We start from the raw sequence: 8966 nt of genomic DNA, 5'->3' as shown, positions 1-8966 counted from the left end.
TCTGCTGTGGAGAAAAAAATGAAGGTGTGGGAAAGGAGAGGGATTTGTGTGTCTACTTGAGTGTGTGGAGGTTCAAACCTTGGGAGCTGTCAAAAGGGAGCGAAGAAGGAAGAAGAGAGCAGAATCTTTGGAAGGAGTTTCTCATCTGGGGAATCCTGCTCGCTGGGAATCTCAGCCCTCCACTGTGAATTGGGGGTGGGTGGGTGGGTGGGTGAGTGAGTGTTCGGGAATAAATCTTGTATGAGAACGATCTTTAAGGGACTGGTGTTGAATGGTGTCCCACCTTTGATAGGTCTTCTGTTAATCTGAGATCAGATTAATTTGAAGAAGTGGCAGCCTCAGAAGAGGAAACCACCTGCCTGTGCCTATTTTTCCTTTGAGACAGAACAATCACCAGGTATGAGGCCACGTCCCTTCCCCGGGACAACCCAGGCATGCTCCTAATTGGCACTCTCCGCTAGCATCTAGCCACAGTTTTCACAGTACTGTATAGTCGATTCTGAGCCATAGCGACCCTGTATAGGGTTTCTGAGGAGCAGCTGTAGTGTCTATCCTAACAAACGAGAAGTCCTGGTGTGGCGCTGTAGGATACACACAGGACTACAAGGTTGGTTTGAATTGCGAGGTCAGCGGTTCAAACTCACTAGCCAGTCTTTGGAAACCCTATACAGAGTCAGCCATGAGTGGGAACCGACTCCACAGCACTAACAACAAATGAGAAGACGTACGTTTTAGGACCTACAGAGATTTTAGGGAGCATAATGTGGCGCTGTAGTATAAGCACTCGACCACAAGGTTGGTTTGAATCCCAGGAGTGGTGGTTCAAACACCAGCAGCTCCTCGGAAACCCAATATAGGGTTGCTATGAGTCGGAATCAACTTGATGGCACACAACAAGGCTTTAAAAAGTACTACCACTGGATTGAGCTGCACGGACAGCTGCTCTTTGGCCTTCGGCTGACCTCAGAAACTAGAAATACTTATTTCAGGCTCTGTCCTTTGGGCCACTGTGGGCAGTTGTGGAAAGCACCTGTCAGGTGTTACCAAGAGCTTGACTGGACCAATAGGAAGCTGCTGCACAATCAGCGGTTTAGGAGTAGCCCCCTCCAACCGAACGTTTCCGTTCTCAAAGCACGACGTGTGTTGAGCGCCCCCTGTGTGTGAAGCTGGGGAACTGGCACGCGAGGGTAGAATGCTCTCGTTCCTATTTTACAAATAATGAAAGTGACCGGCGAACGAGCTTTGGCTCGTGGATCAGGGCTCATCACTAATTGCCCAGTGCAGGAGTTGATGGCTAAAGGTTCTTTCCGTTCAAACACTGGGCCTAGCTCAAGAACACCGAGTGCTATCCGAGGCTAGAAATGGGTCCCGACACGTTCAGGCGTTCTTTACTACAGCCTTCCTGATCACGGGGGAGAAGGGAGAGGCTCGAAGGCCTGACGCCCCAGTTCCTCCGTTGGGGCCTGGCGGTCCGGCCCAGGCGCCCAATTTTCAGACTAAAACGGCCCGTCTCTACGGTGTCCTGGAAAGGCCTTCCCGTTCGTCGGAAGGCGTTGGGTTCAGCCAATCACCGGAAGAGGCCGTTGCCCCGAGCGACAACAACGTCCGGTTTTCGGAGTTTGGCGGCGGAAAAGACCATGAGCAAAGGCCGAGTGGACGCGGCGGCGGGAGGTAATGGGGCTGAGGGCACGGAGACAGCTCGGGAGAGGAGCGGTGAGGTGGTCCTGTCTAGTGACTCTCTCCCGCCTCCTCCTCCGTAGCCCCTGGACTCCTACTGAGATACCTGCAGGAGCAGAACCGCCCCTACAGCGCCCAGGACGTGTTCGGAAACCTGCAGCGGGAGCACGGACTTGGCAAAGCGGTGAGGCCCACCTTCCAGGGTTCCCGCTCTGTGGTACCCCTCGAGTCAGTCTGGAGTCCTGACTCCAGCTGGACTTCCCGGCTTGTCTGGCGCGTTCTCATAATTTGCTGAAGTCCCCCACCCGAACTCAAAGGCACTTCTGATTGTCCTGCCCCCTCCCCTCTGCCAGGCGGTGGTGAAGGCGCTGGAACAGCTGGCCCAACAAGGCAAGATCAAAGAGAAAATGTATGGCAAGCAGAAGATATATTTTGCAGATCAGGTGAGGGAAACCTGCACAGTTCATCTCGTGTGAGAGCCCAACATTGGGTGAATCAATTAGTTATCACCTCTTCTTGGGAGCATTTTGGCACCCATGAAGCGTATGCCTCTTCACCTGTTTACAGCCCCATTGTTTTAGCCTGTAATTTAGGAGAATGTTCCTTTATTCTTGCAGCTCATTGAGCTGTTTGGGGGGTTGGGGATGTACCAGACACATTGGAGCTCTATAGGATAAGCACTTAGCTGCTAACCACAATGGCCGTAGGTCAAATCCGCCAGCCTCAGAAACCTTACACACAGTGTGGAAAGCCACTCAAGGGCACTTAGTATCAACAGCCAGGCACATTGCAGTCTTTCTGACCCGGATGTGTGGTCCCATTTTCGCACCTCAAATCAGCGCCCCATTAAAATTTCCTCATCTCTGGCAGGACCAGTTTGACACGGTGAGTGATGCTGATCTCCAAGGCCTGGATGCCAAGCTTGCCACCCTCACTGCTAAGGTGCAGAGTCAGCAGCAGAACTGCCGCCACCTGGAGGCTGGTAGGATTGGGGAGCCCTGGAGGGTGCCCAGAGCTGCTTTTACTGACGGGGTGCTTTGTTGACTACGGGTCTTGTTGCTGTAGCTCAGACTCTTTAGCTGGGCTGTCTTAGGTATTACATGAAAACGAATGGCTTTTGAATGAAGTGTTCTTTATTTCTGGGTCTTGTTCCCAGTTTCTCCCTCTTTAACTGACTAAATGCTAAGTCTGCTCAACCTCACAGGCAATTCTGTAAGCCTTGCTTACCCAGGCATTTCCAGCTTGTAGCTTCCAGCCAGGCAGAAGCCTGGTCTTCTACATCAGGGAACACCTTCTGGGAAAACTAGAATCCTTTCCTCAGGGGGAGCCATGATTCCATGGAGATGTGGTTTCAGAACTGAAAGAGCTGAGTAGTGCCCTGACCACACCGGAGATGCAGAGAGAGATCCTCGAGTTACAGAAGGAATGCGCTGGCTATACGGAGAGACTGAAGAACATTAAAGCGGCCACCAACCATGTGACTCCAGAGGAGAAAGAGCAGGTGTGCAGGGCTGGTGCAGATCTGGGGGTGAAGACAGGTTGACCCCCATGGGTGGGGCTCAGGGGGCTAGCAGAACCTGTGTCTTCTGTGTAGGTGTACAGAGAGAAGCAGAAGTACTATAAAGAGTGGAGGAAGCGGAAGCGAATGGTAAGTGTGTTAGAGCCCCAAGCCTAGAAGAGCTTTTAGAAAACAGCCATCACCGGAGACAATGCTACCACGCTCCGTCAGGCCGTTCCCAGCATTGTCTTGTCTGAGGAGGATGGTTTTGTTTCTTGTCAGGCAACGGAACTGTGTGATGCGATTCTGGAAGGATACCCCAAGAGCAAGAAGCAGTTTTTCGTAAGTGAACCTCTGTCCCCTCCACCCTGCTCCTTTTGGGTCTTGGTCTGGGGAGATCTCATTCACTTGTCTCCCTTCCCACAGGAGGAAGTTGGGATAGAGACAGATGAAGATTATAATGTCAAGCTCCCAGACCCCTGAGAAGGCCCCCTACAGTTGCTGGGGACTGACAAAGCAGAGGTCCTGGACTGTTGGCTTTGTTGTTGCTGTTCCTGCTGTGTTTCTCCTGAGTGGCAGTCAGAAGAGGGGCATAAAGTGTGGAGGGAAAGAGGGCTGTGTCCTGAATGGCGGTCAGGTTCATGTCTTTGTCCACTTGCAATCTCCTGAGCTTAATTTACACGTGCAGCAATGCTAAAGGAATGCATTTGGCAATATTTATTTGTAATGTAGTTTGTTATAAAAATATTTCATTTCCCCTGGATAGTTAAATTTCCCAGATATCAGCCTGAGGAACTGGGCATGGGGATGAGGATATAGAGAGGCTATTATACATCAGCATGTGAGGAGCCCAGGGCTGTCCCAGGCTCATACATACCCAGAGGCCTTTATTTTATACTTCTGTCAGCCCACCCCTAAGTCCTGGGGGAAACACAGGCAGCACTGAGAGAAAGTAGAGACCCAGACTGAATTCACAAGAGAGGTTAGGAGTGGGTTTGAGATCCAGCTAATTTTCCAAAGTCCTAATTTTAGCAAAATTGTATTGCTGTTGAGAAAAATAAACATTTTACAACACATAGTGCTGGGTCATACCTGCTTCCCCCTACAGCCCAGAGCAGGGGAAGGAGGGAATGGCATATGAGGAAAGAGTAGGAGCCTGAAAGCCCTTTCCCAAGCTGGCCAGGAAATCCCGGGTCGCTTTGGACTGACCTAGCATCCCTAGCCTAAGTAAGAGGCTGCCTTTGAGGCCCAAACAGGCAAACAGCAATTTCTACATATACGTAACTCATGAGCTAAAATCTGAGGCTTGGAAAAAGGACTGAGACCTGGGGCTCTTTGGATTTCCTGAGGACTTCCATGAGGTGGGGGTGGGGGGGGGGGGGGGAGACACTGGGTAAATTTGAGTTTTAGTCAGTATAATAAATTAATCAGAAACTTTACCAACACGAAAACCCCAAACCACTGAGGGCAGAGTGGCAGTTGAGAACCAAACACCAAGTAGAAACCAGCTGACTGGTGTGAGGGTCACAATCCTATGTCAGGCCCACCAGCTCCTTGGGCAAGTAGAAGGAGATTCAAGGGCATCTTGTAGGCTGTTTAGAAGGTTTCCATGAGCTGGTCAGTAAAGCTGGTTTTTCAGTTGGTGCAGAACGCCAATCACAATCTCTCGTAGGGTCTGGGAGGGATGGCAGAAGAGGACAGAGACCATCAGACAGAGGACAGAGAGTCATCTTGGGCATTACCCACCTCAGCCAGATGGTGTCTTCTGAATGCATTAAAAGGAGCCCTGGAAAGTATACTGATGTCTACAGGTTACTCTGAAATACCCTCAAATCAGGGAGAGATAGCGACATATGTAATAAAGCCAATGCAGTAACATGTTAATAGTAGAATGTAGGTGGTGGATATGTAAGTGCTGTACAATTCTCTCAATATTGTATGTTTAAAATGTTTCACAATGAAAATGTTGGGAAATGGAGAAAGCAAGTATCTCAGCTGTAAGTTCAAGTCTCAGAAAATAGCAACTAGGGTCCTAATACCATTAGCATGCTTTTCCATGACAAATAATGACAGTCACAATAACAAGCCACTAGGGAGACTATTTTAGTGGGTCTGGGGTTGGGGCCCAGGAGCCTGCAGGTGACTGAACTTACACACTGGGCTGCTGAGGAATGGTTACCAAACAATGAAGGGGGCTAACTGGCTGAGTGCGAGCTGGGCCTTGCATTGTGTTAAGTGTGTGCTCAGATCATTCTTGCCAAATACAACTGCACAAATGCCCTTTAGAAATCCAAAAGCTGAATAAGTGATGGCTTGGGCCACTTTGCCTAAAGGTAGGAAGACAGCCCCAGGATGACACTTACCCCCCTCAACCATGTTGCCCCATACCTGAGGCTTACAGTGCTCCTCAATCCAGCTGAAGACACAGGCTGACAGCTCTTGGAAGCTGGCCACAGAGATGGAGGCATTGAAGGACTGGAACAGGGAGTCCATGATGCCTTGAAATAAGTTGAACTTGACCTGGTCAGAGACCTGGTCCTCCCCCTCATGGGGGTTGTCCTGATGTGCCTTCACAATCTGTTCATAGTTCCTGAAAACGAGCAGGTCATTGATGAGGTGCTGCAGCAGATGTACCAGTCCAGAGAAGAGGATGGGTTGTCCATGGACCTCCCCAGAAAGGGGCTCCCCAAAGCTTTTGAAATGTGTTCAGCATCAGCTAGGTATTGTTTCTGGGTCAGAAATGTTGACTCTCTTTGGCTAACCTTCCCTTCATAGACTCAGCAGGCATTTCCTGAGGGGCTGCTGGGGACTGACAAGACCTGCCTCTAACTGACGGGGCTATCTCCAGGAGTAAGGGCTAGCTGTACTTGAAGTCTGACTCAAAGTCCCCTCAGAAGCTCTGGTTCAGCAGCTGGCTTACACTTTCATGATCTTTAAGGCCGTGACATCCTTGCGGAGTGTGGACACCTCCTCTTCCTGCTTCTTCTTTTCCTTGTGCAGAAACTGGATGTAGTCAATGGCTGGAGTGGGAAGAAGGGGTGGACACAGAATCTCAGTCAGGGGGACATGGCAGGCTTTGTCTCCACTGTCCCCCAGCCATCCCATTACAACCACCACACCAAGGCCAACCCCTGTGGGTCCCCGCCCCATCCAATGTTCTCTCCATGGCCGTACTCTTTTGGAGAACAATGGCTTTGCTGAGCTTCTGAGAGCCAATGGAGAAGTCCTGCTGCTGGCAGGTAGGGACAATGGTCTGAAGGTCATCATAGCCTCTCTGTGGAGACAGTAGGGAAAACAGAGATTCCTTAACCCTCAGAACTTAAACTAGCTTCCGTTATGTCAAGTTCCATGCTCACAAGCTCAATGGAGTGGGGAGAAGAGGTTGAAAAGAGAGACGTGTTTAAGTCCAAAGACTAGACCAGCTGACCTCAAGTGGGCCTGGGATTCTCTGACAGGGCTGGGGCAAAAAGCCACTGAAGTCTGGAGGGCCCTCCTGCCCAGGTCACAGTGCAGGTCTCCCAACTCACCTTGATGGCATCTCTCCTCTTCTGCTCAGCTTGAGTGTGAGCTCGCCGCCGCCGGTCCTTGTAGGACTCCTTGTAAGACTGCTGGTGGTAGTCACTGTCTTCATCATCTGTGCTCAGAGGTAGGGGCAGGGAGAGGTCATCCTGGGGCTCAGGAGGGCCTAGCTACCCCACCTTTACTTAGCTGGAAAGGATAGGAGATGGCAGAAGGGCAGAAGGACCTAATAGCCTAGATGAGGTGAGATGGTGGGAACCTGTGTCTGCCACTAGGGCTCCAGTACCACCAAGTGTGTGTTCAGAAAAGTGTTAAAATGATGACATAGCTTAGTGCCCCAGGGGGAGACGGTGCTGCCTACCTGTGTTAGGGACTGAAGAGGCACTGGTGGAACCGATGCTATTAGCTCTGGACACTACACTCCCCTTGCGGGCGCTTTCTACAAAAAGTCCTGAAAAAGAGAGGCCTCAATCACTAAGGGGTCGGGTGGGGAACGTTCCCAGGCCCTCAGACACCTGTGGACACAGTGCTTCCTGATCCTTAAACGCTGACCTCACTCCCCTTCAACCCCAAAGTCTGCCAGACAAGGCTCAGTGGCGCTGCTCCTGAAGTTTCTACTGCTCCACTGGCCTGTACTGACTCCTCCTGGCTCTCAACGGGGCATCTGGACAGAAGGACAAGAGAGTGACCAGCTGTCACTGTTTCCATCACTTCCCTGCCCCAGAGCAGAGGGAACTAACTGGGTGTCACTCTTGATTGCTTCCTGTCCCTGTCCTCCAGCTCCTCCCTCGCTGTCTCAAGAGAGCACTGTGCTCAACTGTGGCTGGCAAGGTCACCGAACTATAGGGCTGAAGCTGAGAGCGGTTGGGGGCACTCACCAGGGTCCAGGCTGTTGTCGCTGTAGGCATACTCCACCTGAGGCACCGAGCAAGGAAGAAGCTCGTCAGACCCCCGTCCCTGGGGGAAGGCGCCCCAGTTCAATGTGTGCACAAGCGTCCACACACACCTGGGGCGAGCAGACAGGAAGGACCCCCGAGTGGTCCCCACTGCACCCCACCCCTTCGTCCCCAGGACCCCACTCTAGCTCGCCTCATTGTTTCCCCAGCGTTAACTCTAGGTGCGTGCGGAATCAAAACTGTCTTCTCCGCAGTCTTGGGGCCCGGAGTGGGGGGGAGACTTGGGGAAGAGGGGGTCTTCCGAACTCTACGTGCACAAGCCCGACCCGCCCTCGTTTCGCTGGCATGCATGCCTAAGGGGCTTGCCTTGACCCAGGGGTCTTCGGGAGAGGCAACCGGCTCCGTCATCTTGGACCCACCAAACCGGAAACAAATCAGCGGGTGAGCACCCTCCGCTGAGGAAGAGGGAGGTGTGCCCATGTGACCCAAACCCACCAACCCTCGGTGAAGAGGCGGACAGAGGGTGTGGTGGTAGTGGTGGTGGTGGTAAGTATCGCGCATGTGCATTCCAAGGATTTTAAAATACAGCCCAGAGAGTTAGGACTAAAGGGCAAAACTAGGGCTGTCTTCCTTGTCCGTCCGCCACCTCTCCGGGACTAGACACTCTGGAATGGCGATTTGAAGCACATTCTGTGAAGTAGGGTCACCTCCAGAGTGCGGCAGCTACGCGCATGCGCGCTGCCTGGGTCTAGCTGACCCCGTGGGTGTGGCCTCCCAGGCCGTCCGGTTGGCTTCGGCCCTTGGGGGGTGGGACTGGGCGGAGCCTCCCGAGACTTTTTTGACTCCGCAGGCTGCAAGCTCTTGTGAGTGCAGAGACTCAGGTGGCTTGTCTTAAGTAAGAGATTTCCCAACACCCCGTCCGGGAGGATGCCTGTCTGTGAAACTGTCTTATGCAGCCAATGGTAGGCCAGGGCTGACCTCCATTTGACTAACTCCAAAGGCCATGTTCTGAACTACTGCACTCACTGGTTCGTGCCTGAGACCCACATTTATGGCACCGAGAGAAACCCAGAGGCGCACCGCAGCAGGAAGCAGACACAATACATTCACCAGGCAACACTCAGCTTTAATTCTGTTACAGGTGTCACTGTTTGCCTTGGCCCCAGTCACAGTGACTATCACAGACACTCCTGGGCGAGAGGTGGAGTGGGACACCACTGGGGTCTGCTCATTCATGAACCACATCCTCAGTGCGGGCCATGTAGACACAGCAGGCTGGGCAGGCCATTCATTTTAGAGCCCCCTGGGTCCGAGCCCATAAGCCTCGAGGCTCCCACTCCTCTCACCCCTGGGTCTCTTGTCAGTTCCTGGGACCA

General features: G+C 52.3%; 2 protein-coding genes across 4 annotated transcripts; one reads left to right on the top strand and one right to left on the bottom strand.

The window, feature by feature from the left end:
• The first annotated feature begins 1573 nt into the window (after positions 1 to 1573).
• Positions 1574 to 3666, top strand: PSMC3IP (PSMC3 interacting protein). Its single transcript, XM_006832677.1, has 8 exons — positions 1574 to 1671; positions 1761 to 1861; positions 2031 to 2120; positions 2548 to 2659; positions 3033 to 3178; positions 3272 to 3325; positions 3458 to 3517; positions 3602 to 3666. Exons 1-8 carry the CDS (start codon positions 1638 to 1640, stop codon positions 3656 to 3658), a joined length of 654 nt encoding a protein of 217 aa, XP_006832740.1. The 5' UTR covers positions 1574 to 1637; the 3' UTR covers positions 3659 to 3666.
• An 856-nt stretch (positions 3667 to 4522) lies between these two features.
• MLX (MLX, MAX dimerization protein) lies at positions 4523 to 8039 on the bottom strand. 3 transcript variants are annotated; one of them, XM_006832675.1, is made up of 8 exons: positions 7957 to 8039; positions 7573 to 7609; positions 7056 to 7145; positions 6703 to 6809; positions 6350 to 6449; positions 6096 to 6195; positions 5564 to 5765; positions 4794 to 4850 (listed from the first exon to the last, which is right to left on the bottom strand). In XM_006832675.1, the coding sequence occupies exons 1-8, from the start codon at positions 7996 to 7998 to the stop codon at positions 4794 to 4796; spliced, it is 735 nt and encodes a 244-aa protein (XP_006832738.1). In that variant the 5' UTR covers positions 7999 to 8039. The 3 variants fall into 3 exon arrangements, with proteins under 3 accessions (XP_006832739.1, XP_006832738.1, XP_006832737.1); XM_006832674.1 differs by having other exon boundaries at positions 7807 to 7998; XM_006832676.1 differs by lacking the exon at positions 7056 to 7145 and having other exon boundaries at positions 4523 to 4850; positions 7957 to 8015.
• Positions 8040 to 8966: the final 927 nt, after the last annotated feature.

Source organism: Chrysochloris asiatica, unplaced genomic scaffold, assembly GCF_000296735.1.
Source record: "Chrysochloris asiatica unplaced genomic scaffold, ChrAsi1.0 scaffold00007, whole genome shotgun sequence".
Lineage (NCBI taxonomy): Eukaryota > Metazoa > Chordata > Mammalia > Afrosoricida > Chrysochloridae > Chrysochloris > Chrysochloris asiatica.
Note: the sequence above shows the minus strand (reverse complement) of the source record. Positions and strands in the feature narration are given on the sequence as shown.

What these genes read in the sequence shown, in the direction of transcription:
- PSMC3IP (XM_006832677.1), top strand. Translation starts at nt 1,638, where the DNA reads ATGAGCAAAGGCCGAGTGGACGCGGCGGCGGGAG. An exon ending in GGAGGAAGCGGAAGCGAATG is followed by an intron (nt 3,326 to 3,457) that starts GTAAGTGTGTTA and finishes GTTTCTTGTCAG; the next exon opens with GCAACGGAACTGTGTGATGC. An exon ending in AGAGCAAGAAGCAGTTTTTC is followed by an intron (nt 3,518 to 3,601) that starts GTAAGTGAACCT and finishes CCCTTCCCACAG; the next exon opens with GAGGAAGTTGGGATAGAGAC.
- MLX (XM_006832674.1), bottom strand. Translation starts at nt 7,998, where the DNA reads ATGACGGAGCCGGTTGCCTCTCCCGAAGACCCCTGGGTCAAGGCAAGC. An exon ending in TGATTCCGCACGCACCTAGA is followed by an intron (nt 7,610 to 7,806) that starts GTTAACGCTGGG and finishes TCGGTGCCTCAG; the next exon opens with GTGGAGTATGCCTACAGCGA. An exon ending in AGAGGAGAGATGCCATCAAG is followed by an intron (nt 6,450 to 6,702) that starts GTGAGTTGGGAG and finishes CTGTCTCCACAG; the next exon opens with AGAGGCTATGATGACCTTCA.